The 27,756-nt window shown below is 44.1% G+C and overlaps 1 protein-coding gene across 2 annotated transcripts in view; it reads left to right on the forward strand.

Annotated features, from left to right (window-relative positions):
- The window catches only part of CNTNAP2 (contactin associated protein 2), a 1,051,893-nt gene that overhangs the window by 809,614 nt on the left and 214,523 nt on the right, over nt 1-27,756 (forward strand). For both annotated transcript variants that reach the window (XM_071559619.1, XM_071559620.1), the window contains one exon: nt 19,593-19,749. In XM_071559619.1, the coding sequence (XP_071415720.1) occupies nt 19,593-19,749 (157 nt within the window). The remainder of the gene's footprint in view (nt 1-19,592; nt 19,750-27,756) is intronic.

A 27,756-nucleotide genomic window follows, 5' to 3' on the forward strand; every position in this document is an offset into this window, starting at 1 on the left:
AGGTTCTCAGAAAATACTGCATCCCAACAGCCTGAGCATTTCCTTAAAAACTGTCATCTCCCAAAACCAAAATATCGATTTATAGTATTCTAGTGGATAATTGTTGTTTGACATCTTGCATGGTAGAGGTAACAAAGCATAGCACCTTCCTAGAAAGGTGTTGGCTTAAGTAGTCCTCTCATTTGTTTTACTGTGTGTCAGTCAAAAGTTTGAATAAACATCTGGCACGTTCTGCAATCACAGACATGAGCTTTAATTACAGTCTGCCTCTTAGATCATTTATGTTTGCTGTAATCGATGATGCTGCCTATTTCTGATCAAGGAACAGAGTTTGGGGGACTTGGCAAAGAGTGAGTTTGTAGCTGTTCCTCAGTCTGTGCAGTTCTGGATGAGCCAGAAATGTAGATTTAACCTAGTTCAGGCAGGTGAACATCACTGAATCTCATTTGAATTTCTTTATGACAGTGAAGTTACCAGTCTCCTGCCCTTAGGCCGGTTTGGTGTCACCTGCAGAAGAACAAATGCCAGGTGGCACCTTTGCTGGCACAAAGGGAGCAATGCATGGGCAGACAACACTGATGTGAAAGCCTGTCTGGACAAAGTTACTGCACCACTGTCTTTGGCCAGTTTGAGCTGGTGCCCTGGTTTGAGCTGGAGTAGAGTTCATCTTTTTGGGCAGTTTGAGCTGGTGCCCTGGTTTGAGCTGGAGTAGAGTTCATCTTTTTGGGCAGTTTGAGCTGGTCCTCTGATTTGAGCTGGAATAGTTCATCTATTTGGCCAGTTTGAGCTGGTGTTCTGGTTTGAGCTGGAATAGTTCATCTTTTTGGCCAGTCTGAACTGGTGCTCTGGTTTGAGCTGGAATAGTTCATCTTTTTGGGCAGTTTGAGCTGGTCCTCTGATTTGAGCTGGAATAGTTCATCTTTTTGGCCAGTTTGAGCTGGTGTTCTGGTTTGAGCTGGAATAGTTCATCTTTTTGGCCAGTCTGAACTGGTGCTCTGGTTTGAGCTGGAATAGTTCATCTTTTTGGCCAGTTTGAGCTGGTGCTTTGGTTTCAGCTGGAATAGAGTTCATCTTTTTGGGCAGTTTGAGCTGGTGCCCTGGTTTGAGCTAGAACAGAGTTCATCTTTTTGGGCAGTTTGAGCTGGTGCCCTTGTTTGAGCTGGAATAGTTCATCTATTTGGCCAGTCTGAACTGGTGCTCTGGTTTGAGCTGGAATAGAGTTCATCTTTTTGGCCAGTTTGAGCTGGTGCCCTGGTTTGAGCTGGAATAGTTCATCTTTTTGGGCAGTTTGAGCTGGTGCCCTGGTTTGAGCTGGAATAGAGTTCATCTTTTTGGGCAGTTTGAGCTGGTGCCCTTGTTTGAGCTGGAATAGTTCATCTTTTTGGGCAGTTTGAGCTGGTGCCCTGGTTTGAGCTGGAATAGAGTTCATCTTTTTGGACACTTTGAGCTGGTGTTGTGGTTTGAGCTGGAACAGAGTTAATCTTTTTGGCCAGTTTGAACTGGTGTTCTGATTTGAGCTGGAATAGTTCATCTTTTTGGCCAGTTTGAGCTGGTGCCCTGGTTTGAGCTGGAATAGAGTTCATCTTTTTGGACACTTTGAGCTGGTGTTGTGGTTTGAGCTGGAACAGAGTTAATCTTTTTGGCCAGTTTGAACTGGTGTTCTGATTTGAGCTGGAATAGAGTTCATCTTTTTGGGCAGTTTGAGCTGGTGCTCTGGTTTGAGCTGGAATAGTTAATCTTTTTGGGCAGTTTGAACTGGTGCCCTGGTTTGAGCTGGAACAGAGTTCACCTTTTTGGGCAGTCTGAACTGGTGCCCTAGTTTGAGCTGGAACAGAGTTCATCTTTTTGGACACTTTGAGCTGGTGCCCTGGTTTGAGCTGTAATAGAGTTCACCTTTTTGGCCAGTTTGAGCTGGTGCTCTGGTTTGAGCTGGAACAGAGTTCATCTTTTTGGACACTTTGAGCTGGTGCCCTGGTTTGAGCTGGAACAAAGTTCATCTTTTTTGGCCAGTTTGAGCTGGTGCTCTGGTTTGAACTGGAATAGAGTTCACTTTTTTGGGCAGTTTGAGCTGCTGCCCTGGTTTGAGCTGGAATAGAGTTCACCTTTTTGGCCAGTTTGAGCTGGTGCCCTGGTTTGAGCTGGAACAGAGTTCACCTTTTTGGCCAGTTTGAGCTGGTGCCCTGGTTTGAGCTGGACCACAGCTCATCTTTTTGGGCAGTTTGAGCTGGTGCCCTGGTTTGAGCTAGAACAGAGTTCATCTTTTTGGGCAGTTTGAGCTGGTACCCTGGTTTGAGCTGGAATAGTTCACCTTTTTGGCCAGTTTGAGCTGGTGCTCTGGTTTGAGCTAGAACAGAGTTCATCTTTTTGGCCAGTTTGAGCTGGTGCTCTGGTTTGAGCTGGAATAGTTCACCTTTTTGGCCAGTTTGAGCTGGTGCTCTGGTTTGAGCTAGAACAGAGTTCATCATTTTGGCCAGTTTGAGCTGGTGCCCTGGTTTGAGCTGGAATAGTTCATCTTTTGGGGCAGTTTGAGCTGGTGCCCTGGTCTGGGTGGTTTTAAAGTTTACAGAATTTTTGGTAATGTAGGCAGTGGAGGTCTAGAAGGCAACATGCAGCAAATTCCAGATGATCTTAAGAAAACACTGTGAGAGTAGTGATCCACTGCAGATTCTTCCAGTCTGTAAGTGCTCTGAACTAAGCTTGAAGGCAGCACTGCTTTGAGCAGCTGTTTGAAGTAAATCACTCTCAGATGTCCCTTCCACTCCACGTTGTTCTGTTTCTTTGGGACTAATGCAGGAAGCACATTTAGACCAGGAACTGAAGGTGGGGTGCAACCTCAGCAGACTGAGGAGAGGGCTTTGTGCCTCTGCATGGCTTGGCAATGCCACATGTGTTGGAGTGTGTGTGGTCATTGGACAGAGATAAAATTATCACAGTGAAACATGAGAGAAGGAGGAGCCTCTGAGACAGAACTCAGTGATGTGGCAGAGCATGAAAATAGCAGCTCCACTTCCAAACCCAGCCAGAATCCAGTGCTCTGTGCACAGAAATGGCTTTCCATCTTATTAATTACATACCAAGTACAAGTTAACTCAGTCATGTTAGGCATGGCTAAAGCTCTCAAGCAGTTTTCAAGGGTAGCAAATAACTTGTTTTATTTGCAAAGTAGATCAGAAAGCCAGAAGAGATTTTTGCAATCATTTATTCAGAACTCCAGTTTAAAACATGCACAGCATTTTGTGGTTTTAGAGAGCATGTTTTAGAAAAGGTCTCATTTTTCACTGTACAAATTTTTGGTTGTAGAAAAGCTAACATAACTCTCAGCAAATTGTCCCAAAGGTTAATGACCTTTGCTGAACTTTATTTTGACCTTAAAAATGCCTGACTCTCTTCAACTGATGGGTTGATTTTATGCTTTTTCTGCAACAGTGAGAAATTTCATAGCAACTTCTGAAACTTCTGTTTTCCCTCTGGGTATTTAGAGAGTGTAACCAAGTTTGCTTTTTGCTGTTTTACTCCAGGCAGTGCTCTGGGATTTGTGGAGCCTGTTCAGTGAGGGAGAGACTTTGTGTGACGAGTAGGATTCAGCAGGACAAAATGCTTTGGACTCACAAGTTGAGAAGGGCTCCATGTGGTGAAGATTGAGGACTTTGAAAATGCACATTCTAAACCAGCTTTTTCAGTCTGTTATCTTGAGTCTCCTTCCATTCTTCACGGCCAGAAGGCTCTTGGTTTCACTGACACAGCACGGGCCAAAAGCATTTCAAATACATGAGATGTGTTTCAGACTTGTTGATGTCTGGTTTGGGTGGAGTGGATTTGTTTGTATGTGGTTTTTTTAACAAAGAATGGATTGTCTGTAAATAATCCGTGGGGTTTTTAGACTCTCTCAGACCCATAGAGATGTTTGTGTTAAAATCCTGTTAAGAGTCTTTGCTTTCATGGACAGGCCTCTCCCCATCTTAAGATCTGCCTGAATCCTTTGTTTCCAAGTATTTGACCTTTCATTTGTCCACATAATTTGCTTAATGCTGAGCTTATGAAGTGATCCAGCTTGGCCTGCCAGTATCAATTTTCCTTTGTGATATTTGAATCTTTTTTCTTACTACATTTTTTTCAGAGTTTCATCAGTGATGGTTTGTTGTTCACAAATCTATTTTGAGAGACTTCTATTGATTTTTCATAAGAGTACTGAGCACCTGTATCAGTCTTTGCATTGCACAAGTCTCTTAGTTAAAACTTCAATTATAAAATGCACTAAAATGCTGTGGGGTTTGAGATCTGTTTTCAGTAGCCACTCATTGTTCAGAGGGTGGAAAGACCTCCAAGGTCAAGTCCAACCACTGTAACAGCATCTCTAAAGAGACCTGTCCACAATTATCTTGGAAGTCAGTTTAAGAAAATATATAATTGATGTAGAGTACAAGGTAAAAATATTAAGTACTGGAGTTTTTCCAGATTGGACTCCATAAGTAAGTGAGAATTGGAGAAATTGCATTAAGTGGAGGAAACCCCTTTGCTGCACTGAGTTCAAAACACTTGTCCCAGTCTAAACTGCTTCTGAATTGTGTAACACAAGGCTTCTCCAAGGGTTATTTGTGCTCACTGGTATGTGAAGAAGGTATTTCCATATCAAGTCATGGCCACAGACAATTGGCAGGTTCAGCCAAAGACCAGCAATCACTAGGGATGTCCACAGTGCCAAGGTCAGGCCAGAAGGCAACCCAATGTGCCTGGCTCTGACGTTGGGAGGCTGAAATGCAGCTGGAATGTTGCCCATGTGGGAACACTCTGGAGAGGAGCTCCCAAGGAAAGGGGCAAGCCCTCAGGGAGGTTTCCTGGCAGAGCTGTCTGGGAGGGAGTCTCTGCTGAATGCTCTTCCAGCTTTTTCTGGAGATGCTCGAGAGTCAGCTGAGAATTCTCAAAGAACTGTCTTAGCCAGCTGGCCCTGCAGGCAGGAGGTAGAACTCCCTGCAGCACTCCAGGCTGGGCACAGAGTGGCTGGAGAGCAGCCAGGCAGAGGGACCTGGGGGGACTGAGGGACAGGAAGCTCAACAGGAGCCACCAGTGTGCCCAGGTGGCCAAGAAGGCCAAGGGGATCCTGGCCTGGATCCAAACTAGCGTGGCCAGCAGGCCCAGGGCAGTGACCCTTCCCCTGGACTCTGCCTTGGGGAGGCCACACCTTGAGTGTTGTGTTCAGTTCTGGGCCCCTCAGTTGAGGCAAGAGATTGAGGGGCTGGAGTGGGGCCAGAGAAGAGCAACGAGGCTGGAGAAGGGACTGGAGCACAAGTGCTGTGGGGAGAGGCTGAGGGAGCTGGGGGTGTTCAGCCTGGAGAAGAGGAGGCTCAGAGGTGACCTCAGCACTGTCTGGAACTGCCTGAAGGGAAGTTGTGGCCAGGTGGGGGTTGGTCTCTTCTCCCAGGCACTCAGCAATAGGACAAGGGGGCACGATGGGCTCAAGCTCTGCCAGGGGAAATTGAAGCTGGAGATCAGAAAAAACTTCTTTGCAGAGAGAGTGCTCAGGCATTGGAATGGGCTGCCCAGAGAGGGGGTGGATTCCCCATCCCTGGAGGTTTTTCAGCTGAGCTTGGCCGTGGCACTGAGTGCCATGATCTGGTAAAGGGACTGGAGTTGGACCAAGGGTTGGATTTGATGATCTTGGAGGTCTTTTCCAACCCAATCCATTTTAGGATTCTGTGATTCTATGAAAAGAAAACTCCATGGTAGAGCACAAGGAGCCCAAAGAATTGACCACAGGAAAAAAGCTTTGATGATGATGTCTGCACCAATATGTCATTATCTGTCTGGATTGTGAGACTTAAACTCTGTCAAACCAAGCAGGAGAAGTCATCCTTCATGTCAGAGCAGTAATGGAGGATTGTCACGTCCAGTTTTTCAGCAGCAAATGAAATTGGATTTCTGTTTCTACTTTTAGTACTGTATCTAGAACTCCATATGCTTCATCAGTGTAATTCCTCTGCCCTGAGAGTATATAATGATAGTTAAGATATGTCATTTCAACTCACAGAATAAGAGATTATCACAGTATCTTATTAGGTCTTCAATAAAGTGCATCATTAGCCAATTTCTGTTTTCCCATAGAGGAACCCATGTCTGAGAATTCATATCCTTGAACAGACTGATGAAACAAGAAGGGGAAAGAGTGCCCTGAGCTCAGACTGTGGGAGGTGGTATCTTGACAATGTGAAACACATCACCTGACATTTCCATCTGTCAGGCCTGATCAATATGTGTGTCTGTGTCCCAGAAATCAATGGAGACACAGTTCTTTGCAGTAGCCACGAGACCCAACCTGACCTGGAAGAGAAATCATGGAAACAGCAAAGCACAAGCCCATCATCAAGGCTGACAAGTGACCAGCAGAAAAAAAAAAGGGTTCTGATTATTTTCCTTGCATTGGATGCAAGGAGAGTTTTCTCCAGAGGAAGCTGAAGACAACACAACACACACCTGAAGTTTGCCCTCCTGTCCTGCTTGTCCCCTTTCACACTGAAATGTGTATCACTTTAAATTACTTCTCTGTAGCACCATCAGTGCTAATGTCTCATACAGTTTCTAAAAGCCATGTGTACTAAGCAGACCCTTTAAAAGAGGATTCTTACATTTTTAGGATTTTTAATAAGAGGATATAGTAGTCTGTAATAATTTAAAAAGCAAAACCCTTTTCAAATGAAAGGGTTGGGATTGCAGAAACCTGAAAACATGGCAATGCATTCTGACAGGAGGGCTCCTTTGGGAGTGTCATTCTTTCACATGTTCCATTTCACAGAGGGAACAATGTAGAATCACAGACTATTCTGAGTTGGAAGGGACCCTCAAGGATCATCGAGTCCAACTCTCAGTCAATGGCCCACACAGGGGATTGAACCCATGACCTTGGAGTTATTACAACCAAGTTTTAACCCACTGAGCCAATCTCTGTCTCAAACAGCCTTTCCCTAGCAGATGGCTTGGGTCTGGACCTCCAGCTTTAATATTTATTGGTCATAGAAAGATGGAGTTTGTGTGATGGATTTTCCTTTATTTCAAACTGAATATGCTTGACATTGAGCCTGGTGTGAGGCTCCTTGGGTCAGTTTTTCCTCGTTTGAAATCCACAGCTATGGAACACACCACATTACAAGTCGTGGCAATTCCTGTTCTATGTCATCTTCAGTTCCAAAGGGGCAGATGCCCTCCAGATTTGGGCAGTTTGGGAGTGCTGGCACTGCCAGGCAAACAGGCTGTGTTCATATGTTAGTGCTGGCTGTGGCTTCCAAACTGATGGTGCACACTGTGTGACTGGGGGAAAAAAAAAAGAAAAAAAAATAGAAATTCTCTTAACCAGTGTGATGTGACACAGGAGTATTAGTGTTATTATCAAGAACTCAAGGCTTTCAATACAGCAGCAGAGGCACAGTGGAAAGGAAGAAGTAAAGCTGCTTGTTTTGAGGTTCAGTGGGGAAAGAAAATCAACAGCCTCATCAACAAAAGAAACCCCTTGTGCTCCTCAAACTCAATTTCCAATAGTGCTACAGTCCATGTTCCATATGAAGTGCCAGATAGTAAGTTCTCATGGGTAGAGAGAAGCCTGAAGTCCTTCTGGCTCTTATAATGCCTTTTTTCTTTCAACCTAAACTGCTGCTTGGGGGCAGGGAGGAACATTCTGCAAGGAGAGATTCTTGCAAGAGCTTTGGGACCTCCAAGGAAAGGAGGAGAAGCATTCCCAGAGTGTGGTTTAATTTACCTTGGGATCTTACTGGGTTTAGTTCATTTGTCAGCAAAATTATGGCATCAGCTCTTAAGGACTTGTCATATTTAGGTCCATGTAGGGGGTTATTGCTGCAAATCAGATCAAATGGAGCAGCAGGACAGTCAATGATGTGGGTTCACATAACACTATCACCTGTTTTCTTCTCTGTGGGGGTTCAAGGCACAGGTGTGTGAAGCAAGATCACAAAATCCCAGACTATTCTGAGTTGGAAGAGACCCACGAGGATCATCAAGTACAAATCTTAAGTCAATGGCCCAGAGAGGGGATTGAATCCATGACCCTGGCATTATTACAGCCAAGTTTGAACCAACTGAGCCCCAAGAATTATTCAGCTATTTTAAATTTACTTAAGGAATGTTTCCATTGTCTTCATTATATATTAACAGCAAGGGAATAAATGAGATCACGGCATGATTCTGTGAAACCACTATCACTGACTTAACTTTTTACAGAACTTCCTTTTGCTTTTACCCAGTTACCACATAATGTGTAGAATGGCAGCTTAAATTCTCCTCTTTTTACCCTCAGTCTGATATAAAAATTTCAGTTTCATTTTACAACCCCTCTAAATCATACTGTTTATAAGAGTCCTAACTTTTCCTTTTCCCCTTAGCATTCCATTAAGCAAAGACACTGGTTTTGGCCCAAAATGATCCAGTGAATTTACAGTACACAGTTAATTGCAGCACTGGCAAGTCTGACATGTGTTGCTTTTCCAGGGTAGCAGGTTTTATTTAATTCACTTTAAACCCCAGCAAACAGCAGCATCCAAGGACATCTGACAGCTGCTTTCCCCACTTAAATCCCACCACTGAGACTCGATTCCAAGAAAAATAACAAGTCAGGCTTGGTTAGTAGTGCTGGAGCCTGGACTACGAGTCTTGACAAGGGAAAGAATCATTTGTACTGTACCAGCTTTTCATGAGCTGGAGCACAGAGTAAATCTCTGCAATGGCAAAATAAAGCTGTCAGAAAGCTCTTTCACAAGATGTCATGGACATCAACATGACACTTCTCCCTCCTGGTCTTTTATACAGGTTGCTAATTCTGAAAGAAAAGTCATCTTTGCCTACATATTTGTGGATTCAGGCACTGACATTTATAAGCAGCAGTTGTGATGCCAGAACAAAAATACAGACACAATAACCAGGGGTACCCCTGGAGCCTTGCTGAAAATGCTTTAACTAAATGTCTGTCATCTAAGAAAAGGTGCTGCATTTGCTGCTTTGTATTTTGAAATTGATATCTACATGTTTGAAAAATTAACAGGCAAATGAGAATCCTTTCATACCCTGAGCAACATGACAATGGCCATGTGCATCACGGAGCAGGCAGGAATTTGGTTTCTCAAACCGTTGAATAGGTTCCTTTCTTCTCTGTCTTTACTGGACACTGATGAGAAAGTCTTGAGTTTGGATATCAAATCATGTGAATTCTTATATTAACAAGCAGATCTTGATTCAGGATTCTCGTTCTGAGCAGCTTTTAAATCTTCAATTTCCACACAATTTAAACAGGCTTTGCAAATAAATAGTACTGTCAAATAGACCAAGCACTTTAGTGAGCTTATAAAGAAAAGAAATTTTCTAGTAAAGGAAAAAAGAAACTGGCACCATGAGAACTAAATTAGACATGAGAACCAACAAAATGTAAATTATTCAGGGTGGACAACGGATTAGACCCAGCCAGCTTGGGTTTAGGAGGGGCAGGTCCTGTCTGACCAACCTGATCTCTTTCTATGATCAGGTGACCCACCTGGTGGATGAGGGGAAGGCTGTGGATGTGTCTGTCTGGACTTCAGCGAGGCCTTTGACACTGTCTCCCATAATATACTCCTGGAAAAGCTGGTAGCCCATGGCCTGGACAAGTGTACCCTCTCCTGGATTAGGAGCTGGCTGGAGGGTCGGGCCCAGAGAGTGCTGGTGAACGGAGCTGCATCCAGCTGGTGGCCGGTCACCAGTGGTGTTCCCCAGGGGTCTGTGTTGGGTCCAGTCCTGTTTAACATCTTTATTGATGATTTAGATGAGGGGATCGAGTCCATCATCAGCAAATTTGCTGATGACACCAAGCTGGGAGGGAGTGTCGACCTGCTGGAAGGCAGGAGGGCTCTGCAGAGGGATCTGGATAGACTGGAGAGATGGGCTGATTGCAATGGGATGGAGTTCAACAAGGCCAAGTGCAGGTCCTGCCCTTTGGCCACCCCAACCCCCTGCAGCGCTCCAGGCTGGGCACAGAGTGGCTGGAGAGCAGCCAGGCAGAAAGGGACCTGGGGGGACTGACAGGAAGCTCAACAGGAGCCAAGAGTGTGCCCAGGTGGCCAAGAAGGCCAATGGGATCCTGGCCTGGATCCAAACTAGCGTGGCCAGCAGGCCCAGGGCAGTGACCCTTCCCCTGGACTCTGCCTTGGGGAGGCCACACCTTGAGTGTTGTGTTCAGTTCTGGGCCCCTCAGTTGAGGAAAGAGATTGAGGGGCTGGAGCGGGGCCAGAGAAGAGCAACGAGGCTGGAGAAGGGACTGGAGCACAAGTGCTGTGGGGAGAGGCTGAGGGAGCTGGGGGTGTTTAGCCTGGAGAAGAGGAGGCTCAGAGGTGACCTCAGCACTGTCTGGAACTGCCTGAAGGGAAGTTCTGGCCAGGTGGGGGTTGGTCTCTTCTCCCAGGCACTCAGCAATAGGACAAGGGGGCACGATGGGCTCAAGCTCTGCCAGGGGAAATTGAAGTTGGAGAGCAGAAAAAAATTCTTTACAGAGAGAGTGCTCAGGCATTGGAATGGGCTGCCCAGAGAGGGGGTGGATTCACCATCCCTGGAGATTTTTAAACACAGATTGGCCGTGGCACTGAGTGCCATGATCTGGTAAAGGGACTGGAGTTGGACCAAGGGTTGGACTCGATGATCTTGGAGGTCTTTTCCAACCCAATCCATTCTATGATTCTATGATTCTATGATTATATCATAAATAGCAAATGAAAGGTTTCAGATTCTGTTTCCATTAAACACACAAGTGGCCATAAATTAGGTATTCCCAGATTTCTGAGGTGGGCAATGGTCCTTTTTGCTTCTTATCCTTTTGTTGGTCGGTTTCTGAAACTCTCTTTTCTGCCTCAAGTTTGTGATGTGCTCAAATGCCTCATTTGTGCTGACCTGAGGCTTTGGCTAATTGTATCTCTCAGTCGTTAGTGGAATGATGACTTGGGATTCAACCTCTTCTCATCAATACTAAGCACTCCTTATACCTTTCCCTTTGGTTGCAGAGACAAATGATTTATCAGCTAAATGACAGTAACAACGTAAGAATTGACTTCACTTATAATTGTCCTATTCAAGTCTTGTGTATATTGCACAGCAAATTAGTGGGCCAGAAATATTGCTGAAAAAAACAGAAAATTGATAAAATACTAATTAAAAGAAAAGCAGAGTGTTCCTATTTGTTCAGTAATAAGTCTTGCTCGCAGCCACATTAACACGCTGAACCTTTAAACAGTGACAAAGTTATTCTTTCATGTGTGTTTCTTCACTGCAGTGTCAGACAGGATTCCTGCACAGCAATTAATGAACTGTGACTGTAAATGGAGTTACCCTTGTGTGAGGCTGAAGGTGGTGTGTGTTATAGTGGCAAAATGCACGTGTGAAGAATGGATTTCACTCCAAAATAGAATTAGTATACTTGGCTTTCCACATGTGCAGATTGACTTATCTAGGGTTTTTTTGGTTGTCCTAGTTCAGCAGGAGGGACCAGCTAACCCTGTGTGGGGGTGATCAAAGCTGTGTATTCTACCCCCTCTATTCATTCCCCAAGGACAATGGGCCATTAGCAGCAGCTGCCCAGGGAGCCATTATCACTTCACACCCAGCCTGAGGGGGGCGGAGCTGCTAATGGGCCATCAACAGCTCAACACCCCCTGGCTCCCAGAGTTAATCACCCATTGTGTGAGTCCCCGCCCAGGGGGAGGGACTGGGTGCTCCCTGAGGGTACATAAGTGGTGGGTAAGAAGACCTTGGGAACTTCTCGTTGGATCCAGAGCAGCAGCAGGACCTCGACAGGAGGAGATCCCCGCTCTCACCCAGACCACAGCCCTCACCTGCACCAACAGGTTTTTCTTTTCCTTTTGCTCTGGACTTGGGGGAACCACAGGGGTCTCAGCACAAGGGCAAACAAACCCCCTTGGGTTTGTGCCCCAGGACACTGGGTCATACTGCTGGGGTTTTGTGAGTTGAAAGCAATTTCCCTTGTGTGTCAGTGTTGTTATTGTAATATTATTATTAAATTTTAGGTCTGACTTATAATCTCTCTCGTGGTGAGTTCATTTCCCCTGCTGGTTCACCTTTAAACCAGCACATTGGTTTTGGGTTTTGTTTTTTTTGTTTTATCAATTTTTAAAATTCTTTTTATCTCTCATTTCATCATTATCCCTGGGAAATCGCTTTCTTTTCTGCTTATGGTACATTTAAGTGTCCCAAATTGCAGTATGTTTTTGGAAGGTGTCTTTGGGCTTATTCTGGCAGTAACAAGAACTGGGTAATGAATTCAAGCTCTCCCATTAAAAAAAGAAGTGAACAAAAGAATCTTTTCTGAAAATAATGACAATTATACATGTTGTGTAATTGTTGTTGATGTTCCTTAGCATTCTTAGGGAACCTGTAATATTGACAGATAACTGGAAGGGATGCATTAAAAATAAATAAATTAGAAGTTCAATTCAAAGGTATCCAGTCCAGGAAATGAACTGCTAATTGCTTGCATGGGAACAGGTTAATGTAGTTATTGAATACAGGCAGGGTCCCCAATTGGTAATTTTCACCAATGATGTTTTTCAGAGGTTCTGAGCCATTGACTTCCATTGGAAAGCATTCCTAACATTTTTTTATAAATCATTCCCTTTGATTTCAAGGACCAGGCAGAGGTCAGGAAACTTTCCTGACAGGCAAAAGCAGGATAATCCTCATCCAGAGCAAGCAGTTTAATTAATCAGTTGCATTTAAAGATAATAAATCCAGTTGTTTTATATTAAATGCCCAGTAGAATATAAAGTGTACTTTCAAAAGTGAAACATTTTGAGACTCTTCAGCTGCGGTAGAAATAAATATATTATTGACTATTAAGAGTTCTGTTCATACAACATTAACTTTTGTTGGGTATGGTTTGATATTAAATGGAATAGTTCACTCAAAGATACATTTATGAGATGAAAAAAGAATCGCTTTTCTATGACACTCAAAATCTGAGAGAATCCAAAAAAATTGGTAGTCTTTACTTTTTCTTGAATATTCTGTACAGGGGGATAGAAAACACTGATGACCAGATTCTTTATGTGCTTTGCTTTAATAACTGCAGATCTGGACTAACACTGTACATGGATTTAAATAACAACTCAATCAAGACTTGATTCCAAAAACCACAGCAGGCAGGGAGTCTCTCTCCTGCTCTTTGTTCTCAGGATGCTCTTTGTCCACAAAAGCTTGGGAGGGGTGGGAGAAAGCACTCACTCAATGGCAACAACTAAAAAGCTATCCCATGATTCAACATTTATTCCTAATGTAAGAAAAAAGATATCTTAAAAACCAGAAGAAATATCTTCTGGTACTACTTGTCATTGCAATACACTTGAAAACTTAAATATCTAACTTTTTCCCTCCACTGTTTTTGTCCTTAAAATGAATTTATGTCGCTTTAATGCCATAAGACCAATACTATTGATATTTTAGCAGAATAATAGTTTATGAGAAAATAATCTGATGCTTAGAATTACATCCATTAATGATCAGTCTGTATGTTGGATGGCATGGCACCCTCTGCTTGGGTCTGTATGTTGGATGGCATGGCACCTTGTGCTTGGGTCTGTATGTTGGATGGCATGGCACCCTCTGCTTGGATCTGTATGTTGGATGGCATGGCACCCTCTGCTTGGGTCTCTATGTTGGATGGCATGGCACCTTGTGCTTGGGTCTGTATGTTGGATGGCATGGCACCCTCTGCTTGGGTCTCTATGTTGGATGGCATGGCACCCTCTGCTTGGGTCTCTATGTTGGATGGCATGGCACCTTGTGCTTGGGTCTGTATGTTGGATGGCATGGCACCCTCTGCTTGGGTCTGTATGTTGGATGGCATGGCACCTTCTGCTTGGGTCTGTATGTTGGATGGCATGGCACCCTCTGCTTGGGTCTCTATGTTGGATGGCATGGCACCCTCTGCTTGGGTCTCTATGTTGGATGGCACGGCACCCTCTGCTTGGATCTGTATGTTGGATGGCACGGCACCCTCTGCTTGGGTCTGTATGTTGGATGGCACGGCACCCTCTGCTTGGGTCTGTATGTTGGATGGCACGGCACCCTCTGCTTGGGTCTGTATGTTGGATGGCACGGCACCCTCTGCTTGGGTCTGTATGTTGGATGGCACGGCACCCTCTGCTTGGGTCTGTATGTTGGATGGCACGGCACCCTCTGCTTGGGTCTGTATGTTGGATGGCACGGCACCCTCTGCTTGGGTCTGTATGTTGGATGGCACGGCACCCTCTGCTTGGGTCTGTATGTTGGATGGCACGGCACCTTGTGCTTGGGTCTGTATGTTGGATGGCATGGCACCCTCTGCTTGGGTCTGTATGTTGGATGGCATGGCACCCTCTGCTTGGGTCTGTATGTTGGATGGCACGGCACCCTCTGCTTGGGTCTGTATGGTGGATGGCACGGCACCTTCTGCTTGGGTCTGTATGGTGGATGGCACGGCACCTTCTGCTTGGGTCTGTATGTTGGATGGCACGGCACCTTCTGCTTGGGTCTGTATGTTGGATGGCATGGCACCTTGTGCTTGGGTCTCTATGTTGGATGGCATGGCACCCTCTGCTTGGGTCTGTATGGTGGATGGCATGGCACCCTCTGCTTGGGTCTGTATGGTGGATGGCATGGCACCCTCTGCTTGGGTGTGTATGTTGGATGGCATGGCACCCTCTGCTTGGATCTGTATGTTGGATGGCATGGCACCCTCTGCTTGGGTCTGTATGGTGGATGGCATGGCACCCTCTGCTTGGGTCTGTATGGTGGATGGCATGGCACCCTCTGCTTGGGTCTGTATGGTGGATGGCATGGCACCCTCTGCTTGGATCTGTATGGTGGATGGCATGGCACCTTCTGCTTGGGTCTGTATGGTGGATGGCATGGCACCCTCTGCTTGGGTCTGTATGGTGGATGGCATGGCACCCTCTGCTTGGGTCTGTATGTTGGATGGCATGGCACCTTCTGCTTGGATCAGCCTTTTCCGAAAGCTTCTAAAGCAGAGAGAAAACCCCAAAGGGCTCTAGAGCAGAAAGATTTACATTCTCAAGAGGAGACTATAGATGTATAAAAGAGGGTGAAGTGTGAAAGGGGAACAACGATCCTATTTCTAAGGTTTTTTTTCCTGCATCTTTCTCCCGTTTAATCTTTCTTGGCTATTGGTCTTTAGGTCTCTCCATTTGCAAGGGTTTACTATTTTTTCTGCCCAGTCCTAGCTGTGTCTGCAGTGTAACTTCCCAGCATTCCTGATGTGAAGGATATGAATGCACATGAACCTCAGACAAAATCCTGCTCATCTTTTCCTTGCCTGACACGAGGCAGGAAGAGCACAGAGGGCTGTTCTCATTTGTCTGGCTTGGAGAAGATGGGACAAAATTGTGCCTCTTCACTTTTTTCCTTTAATTTGTAGGTACAGAAAAATCAAGTGTGAGCAATTCAGATCTATATAAGATCCTGTGACACTGAAGTCAGCTAAGTATAAACAAAGTCACAGCTGCTTGGAGGAGTTGGCAACTCCTCAGAGGTCTCTCAGAGAACTCCTCAGGTTTCTCACAGCACACTGGAGATGTTCTTGAAAACATCTAGGATAAGTTCTCCAAAACACTGGACTTGTGAGATATGGGTTATAACCAATGGGGATTTGCAGATATAGGGTGTGAGGTTCAATTTAACCAAGAGAATGTAGCTTTAACTCTATATAATCCATGTGTAGTGTGCAATAAAGGGGGCATTCACTCGATCATAATGATCTGTGTGTGGTGGCCGGTTCCATCGCCATTTATTGTTTATTTATTAACCATAGACTGTCAAGGAGCTTCAAAACCTCCCGCGTGGACACTGGTGCAGGATGGTGTGGTGTGAGGTCCACATTATTCCTGTGCAGGGGGTTGTGTCCTGATGGGAATTCTGCCCCACTGCATGGTGCCAGCTCAGGAGAGCTCTCTGCCAGGATCCCCTCTGTACCAGCCCTACCATAAATATGCTGGGAAATCAGAGGCTGTTGGTGGGTCCACCAGGCAGTGCTGGGATTGTTGGTTCTGGGGATGTCTAGCAAACAATGTGCTGAATGCAATCCCCCCTAAAATTACATATTCCCTTCTTGACCTTCCTGGAATTTTTAAATATCCTAGAATCATAGAATTATAGAATGGATTGGGTTGGAAAAGACCTCCCAGATCATCAAGTCCAATCCTTGGTCCAACTCCAGTCCCTTTACCAGATCATGGCACTCAGTGCCACGGCCAAGCTCAGGTTAAAAACGTCCAGGGATGGGGAATCCACCCCCTCTCTGGGCAGCCCATTCCAATCCCTGAGCACTCTCTCTGCAAAGAATTTGTTTCTGCTCTCCAACTTCAATTTCCCTGGCAGAGCTTGAGCCCATCGTGCCCCCTTGTCCTATTGCTGAGTGCCTGGGAGAAGAGACCAACCCCCAGCTGGCCAGAACTTCCCTTCAGGCAGTTCCAGACAGTGCTGAGGTCACCTCTGAGCCTCCTCTTCTCCAGGCTAAACACCCCCAGCTCCCTCAGCCTCTCCCCACAGCACTTGTGCTCCAGTCCCTTCTCCAGCCTCGTTGCTCTTCTCTGGCCCCACTCCAGCCCCTCAATCTCTTTCCTGAACTGAGGGGCCCAGAACTGAACACAACACTCAAGGTGTGGCCTCCCCAAGGCAGAGTCCAGGGGAAGGGTCACTGCCCTGGGCCTGCTGGCCACGCTAGTTTTGATGCAGGACAGAATATGCCTGTTAGTCTCTTCTTAGATTCATTTGTGTCCCTAAGCCTGGTAGGAGGTTCTTTTTTGGAGGGAAGAATCCTATGTCCCAGTGGGGCTGCATCCCCAGCGAGCACATAATGCACAATGAAAACAGGAGATGTGAAAAATAGCTCTGTCTACATTAGAATGCATTCTGGGTTTCAAACTGTACATCAATTGTCAATTAAATGAGTTCCAACATGCCCCATTTGTGTCTATCACCGTGGTCTGTGACAGCCATCACTGTAGCCTGTAATTCTGCCATCACTTTCATCTGTTTAGTTATTCCACCTGTTTCTGAATTTTTAATCCTCTTTTTGACAATTCTAAGGAACTTTTTTTTCCTGGTGCTTTAATTAGCAGTTTTACTTCCCAGTGAATTACTTGGTGACTCAATCATACCATCCTTCACTTGACAGGAAGGATGTAAACAAAGAGAATTTTGGGTAACAGTCAAAACTGCAGCTTTGCCTCTGCGCCATAAAAAGGAACTTCAAAGGTGAGGTGGTAAAAAAAAATAGGAGTTTCGGGTATGGTTACTGCTGCAGTTGGATCCTGTATCAGTAAAAACAATTCTGCCATTCAGTGTGGAAAGACAACATTTAGTCTTCAAAAGACCAAGAGTTTTCTGCTAGCTGAGTTCTTAGGGGTGTTGGTATTCTTTAAATACATGTACAGATATTTGGTTGCTCTCTTCATCTCTGGAATTTGTTTTTCTTTACTTTGGTGTGATTTACTTCCAGCATAGGTCTGCAATAAGTGGATTTATTGTTCAGATGATCCAATCTAGTTGGGAAAATGCTGTTTTAAGGGTTATGCCTGTGGTTTTATTGGGTTGTATAAGATGTACATACAGAAAATTATCAAAAGTACCGTATCAATTATGTGGGATTTTACTTGTAAATTCATTAATAAATTAATGCCATGCCAATAGCTTAATTTGATTTGATGTAAAAATACCAGCAGAATATTACATGAGAGAAAAGAGACTTTTTTTAAAAAGCACGTTTATAGACTGAGCTCAATTTTTTTTAATGGGAAAAATTAGTAAAATAAGTACATTGAGACTAATTGAGTTATTCACGTGCTTGAAGTTCAGTTCACACTTAAGTGTCTTGCTGAACCAGAGGTAAAAAAAAAATAATCCAGTAAAGGCAGTTTTTCAAGTTAGAAATTAAAGTGGAGGGGGTTTATTTATTTCTTTACACATAAGAGTCTTAGTTAGTCCAAAAGGATTAGAAAACTTAGAGCACTGTATGAAAATATCAAGTTACAGCCCCAATGCCAAGAAATATGATCACATCAAAGCTCAGATCACCTTTGCTAACATATTAAATTAAAAAAAAAACCTAAGTGGCTAAGATACTTTTGGTGTTGGATAATATCTCTTTTCACCTTGTTTTGGCCAAGCTGGAGAGACCATGATGAACATATTTGTTTTCCAGTGAAAACAGAATGATTTACAATTAAAGCTGTTGTTTAAAATGAAAAAAAAAAAAACCACAAACAAACAAATATCTCAAAGAAAAGAAATGCATCTTTCCGTGCAGCATTTGTGTTCAAATGTTGAAATAATCCATCTGCTACCTTACTAAATGAGCTTGAAATGAATTGAAAATAATTATGGAATCCCACATATTTTCATTCTTTAAGCAGAGAACATTTAAAACAGTAAACTGTGTTGGGATACAAAGCTGAAAACCATCAGGGCCCAGCAAGGATCCCCAGGGCGATAAGACTTAATCCAGTCTGGAGGCACTGACCCGTCTTTAGTCTTTGCATTTGACAAGGGCATATAGGATAAAAAATAATGAATTATAAATTCCATGACTATAGAAAAGAAAATGTGTTCTGTTTGCCTGGTAAGAGCCCTTCAATTGGTTAGTACTGAGTGCCTTTGTGTGCCAGAAAGGTGGCACTGCCCCAGTGCTGTGGTGTCAGTGTTTGTGTGTTAAACACCTGTTAGGGTTTAGCTCCGTGTAGGCCTAAATTTAGGCTTTAGATTTGAGAGTAGGCCTGAGACTATCAGCTGACTTGGGCTGAGCTGGGCCAGCTGACACTATTGGCCAATGGTATTCCAGGCCATATTCCAGCATTATCTCAAAATATAAAAGCTGGTGTGGGAGTGGCTCAGTCAGTTCCTTCAAGCTGTGGTCCCAGTAGGACACACTGTGCTGTCCCAGCAGGCACAGGAGGATGAGGCCCAGCACCAGCTCACCACCATGTTATCTTTGGGAAGTAAAATATTTGTTCTCAGTCTTCCTCTCTGCTTGGGTCCGTCCCTCTGAGGAATTGAGTTCTCTGGAGTGATTTGTAGCTAAAAGAGTGGGATTTGTGTTCGATGAGGAGTGGGGAGTTAATTGTTGTTATATCTAACTTCTGTGTGTGTTATATTGTAGTTTTATTTTTATTTTATCTTTTCTGTATAAATATATATAGAATCATAGAATCAGTTGGGTTGGAAGAGACCTCCGAGATCATCAAGTCCAACCCATGATCCAACCCCACTGTGATCACCAGATCATGGCACTCAGTGCCACATCCAGTCTCACCTTAAAAACCTCCAGAGTTGGAGGATCCACTCCCTGTCTGGGCAGGCCATTCCAATGCCTGACCATAGTTAGTTTAAGTTTAAACCTGGTTTGAGGTTTTTTCCTTTCCTCCCTTTTCTCAGCAGGGGCAGGGAGGCTGACACTCTGTCTTGGGCATTTTGCCTGCTCAACTCAAGACAACACCTGAGCTCAGTTGGTACATTGTGGAGCTCCACCTCTCTGATGCATCCCAACCTTGCATTTTCCTTGCTTTCAGAGGGAAACCCCTACACCTGGTGGGTTGGCAAGGCCAACGAGAAGCACTTCTACTGGGGCGGCTCCGGGCCTGGCATCCAGAAATGCGCCTGCGGCATCGAGCGCAACTGCTCCGACCCCAAGTTCTACTGCAACTGCGACGCCGACCACAGGCAATGGTGAGTGCTGGGCCGGGGGGCAGGCTGGGAACAGCCAAAGCTCACAGCTTTCACAGCGCTCTCTTACACTGAATGGATCTTTGTTCCTGTATTGCCTTTCTTACCAAAAAACAAAGGCAAAATGGGAAGGTCAATAACTACACGATCCCACAATCGTAATAAACTACAATAAACTACACAGTTCTGGGGATGGAAACTGGAATGCTTTATTAAACACTCAAAACTCAATTTAAAGTCTCCAAGACAGCACATGCTAATAGGGAGGAAGAGTTATGGTCATCTAGGGAGGGCTTATTTTAGGACTCTGAGATCAGCTCAGTTGGTTAAAACTTGGTTGTAATAACTCCAAGGTCATGGGTTCGATCCCCTATGTGGGCCATTGACTTAAGAGTTGGACTCGATGATCCTTGGGGGTCTCTTCCAGCTCAGAATAGTCTGGGATTCTGTAATTAGAGAATTACACAATACTTTGCTAACTTACAAAAACAGTCACTGTTCGTTATCTCATGAAGGGAAGAGAGCAGAGTTACAACATGGTCTGATAACATTCATTCCAGAGCTCATCCTTATCTGGAGGCAGGAGACAGCTTTATCTTCAAGTTAAGCATCACTAGGCCTTCCCTATTCTTAGAGACAGAATTTCTTTCAGCCTTTGCTGTCCAAGGCTGTTTGTGAATTGTAGCCCTTTTTGCTAGAAGCAGAATTCCATATTCCAACAGCAAAAATATTATATTTGTGATCCTTCCTGCAATGTATCTAGCCATGTCTTCGTTTCCATTTTTTACTCATGGTATCTGTGACTGTCAAATATAAGGAGTATATTTATGTTTTCAAGGCCACTAACCTATAGAAAGGAATGCTAAAATTGCAAAGGCAAGTCCTCATAGGAAATTACAGCATTTTGGTTGCCCCTGCAGCTTTCTCTCCATCAGATTCAGTTGTATTACAATACAGTATTGATTTTATCTCTGCAACTTCATTTTTTCCCCCCAGAATTTCTCCTTTTTATGGTATTGCTATATTTGAATGTGAGAGTTATGAATTGAAGCAACTCATTTAATGCCTTTCACCCTCATTTTCATGAGAAAAACATGTTAAGAACTACACCCAACGTGTATTAGAGAATAAGGCTCTGTATTTCAAAGCAAGGTATTGGGCTTTGCATGAGATAATTAAGTATTCAATGTGCTCTTGGGTTGAGAATAGAAACCACTAGCCAGTTTAGGGTGAGACACTGAGAATTAGTTCTAGTTTCCTCTCTAATCTATAGTTATTGATTCATCCCAGGTGGAATAATTTTAACAGAGGGACTAAGGAATTTCTATCCCAGAGTATTTTACAGCCTGTTGTGAGGTCATTGATGTGGGTTTGAGTCTCTGATATTGCCCATAAACATGAACCAACTGCAAAAAGCTCATCATCACTTTGAGTGGGACCCCCTCTGTAGCCTTAGAACACCTTGTTTCTAAGCCTTAATCATTTGTGTCATGACAGGCAGCAGCATATTTTGCATGGCATGGAGTGTTCAGTGGCCAACTGGAACCACACTCTATGAACACTTCTCCCATTAATAACCATCTGTTAGTAATTGAATTAATACTGGCTCATAAATACAGGGCTACAGAACTGCAAGGGTTTGTTGTAGATTGAAGAAAAATAATTTAAAAAAAGAGATATTAGGGATAATCACAGAACCACAGAATAGTTGTGGATGGAAGAGACCTCAGAGCTCCTCAGTCCAACCTCTCTGCTCAAGCAGGGACATTAGAAACAGACTTTGCCTTGATGTTTTTTAATATATTCATGAAAGGAGACTCTGCAGCTTCCCTGTGCCTGTTGTCTCTGAAAGACACTGGAAAGAGTCTGGTTCCATCCTCTTTGCACCCTCCAGGAGTGGCCTCACCAGTGCTGGGCAGAGGAGAAGGTTGGCCTCCCTGGACCTGCTAGCAATACTTTTCCTAATGCAGAGGAGAAGGTTGGCCTCCCTGGACCTGCTGGCAATACCTTTCCTAATGTACCTCAGGATACCATTGGCCTCACATTGTTGGCTTGTGTCCATCCTGCTGTCCACCAGCACACTCAGGGCCTTTTGTGCCAAGCTGCTGCCCAGCTGGGTGGCTCCCAGCATGTGCTGGTGCCTGGGGTTGGTTCTCCCCAGGTGCAAGGCTTTGCATGGGATTTCTGTTAACTCCTTTCTCCAGCTGGGGAAGATTTCATTTCCATGTGTGCTGGTTCAAAGGTGAACCAGCAGGGAAAATGAACTCACCATGAGAGAGATTATAAGTCAGAACTAAAATTTAATAATAATATTACAATAAATACAGTGACACAAAGAGGAATTGCTTTCAACTCACAAAACCCAGCAGTATAACCCAGTGTCCTGGGGCATAAACCCAAAGGGGTTTGTTTGCCCTTGTGCTGAGACCCGTGTGGTTCCCCCCAAGTCCAAAGCAAAAAGAAGTGAGAAACCTGTTGGTGCAGGCGAGGGCTGTGGTCTGGTCAAGAGCAGCAGTCGCAGTCTGGTTGCGAGCAGTGATCTCCTCCTGTCGAGATCCCGCTGCTCCTCTGGATCCAATGAAAAGTTCCTGAGGTCTCTTACCCACCACTTATGTACCCTCAGGGAGCACCCAGTCCCTCCCCCTGGGCGGGGACTCACACAATGGGTGATTAACTCTGGGAGCCAGGGGGTGTTGAACTGTTGATGGCCCATTAGCAGCTCCGCCCCCCTCAGGCTGGGTGTGAAGGTGATAATGGCTCCCTGGGCAGCTGCTGCTAATGGTCCATTGACCTTGGGGAATGAATAGAGGGGGTAGAATACACAGCTTTGATCACCCCCACACAGTGTTAGCTGGTCCCTCCTGCTCAACTAGGACACCATGGCAGCTTGACCCTCTGGCTTATCAGCCACTGTTCCCAGTTTGGTGTGATCTGCAGGAAAGAAGTATGAAAAATACAAAATTAGAGTAATAAAGGAAATCTTCCAGGCCCTGAAAAAATTATAGGTTAAGATGTGGAAAATCAACTATTGCCACAGCCATTGCCACCCTAAGCTTTGACACTGTTAGGATAATATGTTGTTGGCTGCCACTTGGGGTGAATTATTCAGCACCACAGAGGCAGACGAGTCAATATGAGGGACAGGGGAATCACACAGGCTGCAAACTTCAGAGGGAGGATTACAATACAGGGAGGTTTGGTTCTGAATCCAAATGGTAATGATAAAGGGAAGATATTGTAATAATAATTACAATAATGGTAGAATCAGGAGCACTTATGGTTTTCATTGCTTGAGGCACGGATGTGTATCCATGAATTATAGTCTCTGTAACATATGTTGAGGGTTTTCTTTTACACCAAGGGAAATGTGCAGTGGAATTAGCACTGGCTTTTGATCTCTTCTTGAAGATGCTCAAAGAGTCACAGATGACAATTTAATAAGCAGTGTTCACTAAGTCATTTTTTTCCATATCTCTACACCCTCTAAATACACCAAAATTATGTGTTCTACTAATAAATAGGTTCATATAGTTGTTAGATTTAAGTCTAAAATAGGGTTATCACAAAAGATATACAACTGTCTAGTCAGAATCCATACAAGAATACATTTATACAGTATTTCTTTAGATGCATATCAGAATTTTTTCAGGACAAATACTGTTTAATACAGGACTATTTATGAAAAGCAATTATACAACTGGATATTACATTCTAACCTGTGGGGTGTGTGTAAGTCACAGGAAGAAATTAAAGCCTTATTAGAGTCTGTAAGAGCATTTTTTTCAAGACTCTTATGTTCAGCTTGGCTTTGGCAGGATCTAGTCCTGTCCTTAGCCATACATTTTGGATTTGGGAGTTATTTTGAGGAGTCCCAGTTAGGAATTTTATCTAGGTGGTTTATCAATATCTGAAAAACAAGTGAGCTTCAGAGGAGAGGAGACCTTAATGACAGAATTTAACCAGTGCCTCCAGCATGCCTGTGCTCAGTTCTGGTGACACCAAAACAGCTCCAGGTTTGGACATGGGATCTGCAGCAGCTTGTGATGAGCAGGGAGGTCTCAGTTGACAGCCTGACAAAGCAGCCTGAGCAGCTCCTCACCACTGCTCACCAGCACAACTGATTGCAGAACACTCATGGTCCTCTGAGCCACAAGGGCTGAGGAAATGCTGACCTGGGGCTGAGGGGCCAGCTGGGACTTCTGCAGGAATTGCCCCCCTTGTCCATAGCTGGGAGCACTGCATTTGGTTTGTGGTGTGTCTGCAATGATGTTCTGCTCCTGCCCAGGTGATATGGGGAAAGTCGTTTGGGGTTTTTTTGGGGGGACTGCAGGCAGGAGAAACATTGGGGAGGAGTCACAGGCCAGAGCAGCAACTATATTAGAAAAGGTAAGGAAGTGAAATGGGAAAAGAAGTTTGCTGTGTGGGAAGGAAAGGTGAAGAAGAGAGAGATTCAGCACAGAGATTTTTAAAGGAGTTTGAGGAGCTACTGAGGAGTGGGTCAGGCTGGATCAGAATGGCATAGTGTAAGTAGAATATTGTCCACGGTTTTTATTGCAGAAGTTAGAAATTGTGTTAGAAATGAAGAAAGGAATTAGTTTGATGAATGATCTCATAGCAAAGTCAGGAGAATGCTCCCCTGGAGAACTAGAGTCTAGCCCTCCCTCTGGAACCACATTCCTGCTTGATGCTTTCAAAGTTTCATAAGCCATTTCTTCACAGAACAGTCATTAGTTTGATCCTAATTTTCTGGGTACCTAACTGGAAACCCAGAGGTCCACTTTGTGGAAATGAGCTGCAACTAGACTAAGGGATCAATCTCTGAGCGTATCCAATGCTGTCCTTCAAAGAAAAATAAAAATAAAGCCTGTAGGAATCTCAAATTGAGCACCAAGTACGTGATTTCAGCCTCAGCATCCAATCTGCTGACTGGAAATGATGCCAGAGCCCAGCTCATGGAGGTGTTGCAAAGATAGGTGATGGTAGGAAGCAATCATCTGCTGCACTAATGAGCACTGAAAAAATCCAGTGAGAAATTGCAGTCTTTATGGAAAGATTTGAAATAACATATTAGACATAAAATAGGGCCTGCATATTGAAGCATGAGAGTATATTTGGGGAGTGAGAAGATTTTACTGAATGAGTGTTGTGTGTCTCCTACAGTGAACAATGCCAAAGCTCTCCAGAATAAATGACAATCAGTGACCAGTCAAGGACTGTATCATGGGGATAGGTACAGGGGACAAATTAAAGCACTTTAGGCAGCCTGAAATGCTGCTTTGTCATAGAATCATAGAATCACAGACTCATAGAATGGATTGGGTTGCAAAAGACCTCCGAGACCATCAAGTCCAACCCTTGGTTCAACTCCAGTCCCTTTACCAGATCATGGCACTCAGTGCCACGGCCAATCTCAGCTTAAAAACCTCCAGGGATGGGGAATCCACCCCCTCTCTGGGCAGCCCATTCCAATGCCTGAGCACTCTCTCTGCAAAGAATTTCTTTCTGCTCTCCAACTTCAATTTCCCCTGGCAGAGCTTGAGCCCATCGTGCCCCCTTGTCCTATTGCTGAGTGCCTGGGAGAAGAGACCAACCCCCACCTGGCCAGAACTTCCCTTCAGGCAGTTCCAGACAGTGCTGAGGTCACCTCTGAGCCTCCTCTTCTCCAGGCTGAACACCCCCAGCTCCCTCAGCCTCTCCCCACTGCACTTGTGCTCCAGTCCCTTCTCCAGCCTCGTTGCTCTTCTCTGGCCCCGCTCCAGCCCCTCAATCTCTTTCCTCAACTGAGGGGCCCAGAACTGAACACAACACTCAAGGTGTGGCCTCCCCAAGGCAGAGTCCAGGGGAAGGGTCACTGCCCTGGGCCTGCTGGCCTAAAGTTTGTGTTTGGTTTGATGTGTGGTTTTGAACCAAGGGTGTGAATGATTTTGTGTAAGTACAGAACCTGTTGTGTTAATTATGGACTCTGTTCCAGTGGAACTTTTCCTACATACAGTGGGTTGACAAACCTTACAGCTGGGAGGTTGTTCTTTTAATGCTTTTTGAAATTTCACTGAGCAACTTTACACTTCTCTCTTTGAATAGAAGAGCTGTAGAGCTATTTAGCACATGCCTAATGTGTTGATTATTGTGCTTGGATGATAGATAAGCCAAATGGTAGATCTTGCCAGTGAATTTGAATACATAATTCAGATTTATGTGTATTTGCACATGTCATCTAAAATATAACCTTATTCTTAAGAGAAACCCACGTTGTTGCTGCAATGTAAGTATTAAGTAATCATCTTTGTCAGCATAATGAAACAAAAGCACAGGTGGGAAGAGCTTCACTCAGAGTAATCCTACCAAAACAATCCTTAGTCCCTAATTATCCATGACTTGTGTCCAAAATGAAATTAATTCAGAGTTAAATGATTCAGAATACAATAAAAGGTTTGTTTTGCTTACTAGCAGAGATCATTTTTTTTAAAGTGTGTGGTTGTCATTTAAAGTCAGATTGCCTCCATACTGAGAGAATAAACTGTACTGAGGTGGCTGTTATTAGTAGCAAGAATTTCTCTGGGTTGCTGTTAAACAAAATCATAATCAAATGAGTAATTTTAGGTGAAATGTAAGGCTTTTGGAAAAACAATGAAAAGTCTTATTTGAATAAAAACACTGTTATTACAATGTAGGCAGTTCTGGCATTGTAGTAGTAGGCACACTGTACCAATTAAGTAGAAAATATAAAGATCTGCAAAGCAATTTTGATTCCTATGTTCCTTTGACCCCAAAGTTAGTGAAACACTCAGACTGGGCAAAGTTTGTAAACCACAAGCTCCTTACTTTTTGTTACACAGCACTCACAGTAAGTCAGAAGACATAACATGATGCTGTTTGAGGATTTCCTTAGAAAAGGTGTGACATTAGAAGCTTTGTCACTCAGCACTTGCTGATGTGATTGCACTTCTGGTGACCAAGTTGGACATGGACTTCATTACTGATGTGGTTGCTGATCTTTCAAGAACTATTTGGTGGCCCTAAAGATGAAAACCCTGAGAGTAGCTCAGTTGGTTAAAACGTGGCTGTAATAATGCCAAGGTCATGGGTTCAATCCCCTGTGTGGGCCATTGACTGAAGAGTTGGACTCGGTGATCTTTGTGGGTCCTTCCAACTCAAAATAGTCTGGGATAATTAGAGGAGGTGTAAAAAAAAAAAAAAAGAAGAAGAAGATGTGAGAAGATGTTCACAAGGGATTAAGGATATTCGAGTTTTGCTTTATTTTGGTGGGGTGTTTTCTAGAACACTCGCCAGGAAACACCCCCCCTTCCCTTCCCAGCTTTTCTCCTACAGAGGGAGTTTCAGAAGAAAGTTTCAGGTCCTGGGAAAAGGTGCTAAAACAGAGCTCAGAATAGCATGACTTGTTTGACTGACAGGAGTGTGGGTGGATCTTGCAATGCTGCCCTGGGGCTGTAGCAGTGCCAGGGAGGTCATTTATAGCCAGATATAACAGGCTATTAAAGGCTCCTGGAGCTATAGATAGACATCAAGGCTGAAGTTTAGTATGTCCTAATTATCATGGAAATCACTGATATTTCAGCTCCTGCCTCCCTTTGGCACTTTGGACAATCTATCTCTCCTTTATCTGTGTGCACTCTCTGGGTATTTTTTCCCCATTCCTTTCCCATCTGGGCAGCAAACTGGAGTTTCCTCAGAGGTGTCACATGATCAGAAGTGCCTGGGTTATACATTCAGTGTGAAAAACCAAAATTCAAACCTACTCTTGTCTCTACTTGACCCCATTTTGTTTCAATTTAGTCACTCTTTGTAGCATTATGTAGAGAAATCTTAAATATGCAAAAGGGACCGAGTATGAATCTACCTAAAAGAATTTGAAGGACTATAAAGGTTGTACTGAGGAACATTCATGACTAGAAATGCTCTATATATACATATATATACAGGAAAAATTTCCAGTTTAACCAGATGGATTGACAGCACACAAAAATCAAGTATTTATATAAAGTAACCATA

The sequence above is a fragment of the Pithys albifrons genome, chromosome 7 (genome assembly GCF_047495875.1).
Source record: "Pithys albifrons albifrons isolate INPA30051 chromosome 7, PitAlb_v1, whole genome shotgun sequence".
Taxonomy (NCBI): Eukaryota; Metazoa; Chordata; class Aves; order Passeriformes; family Thamnophilidae; genus Pithys; species Pithys albifrons.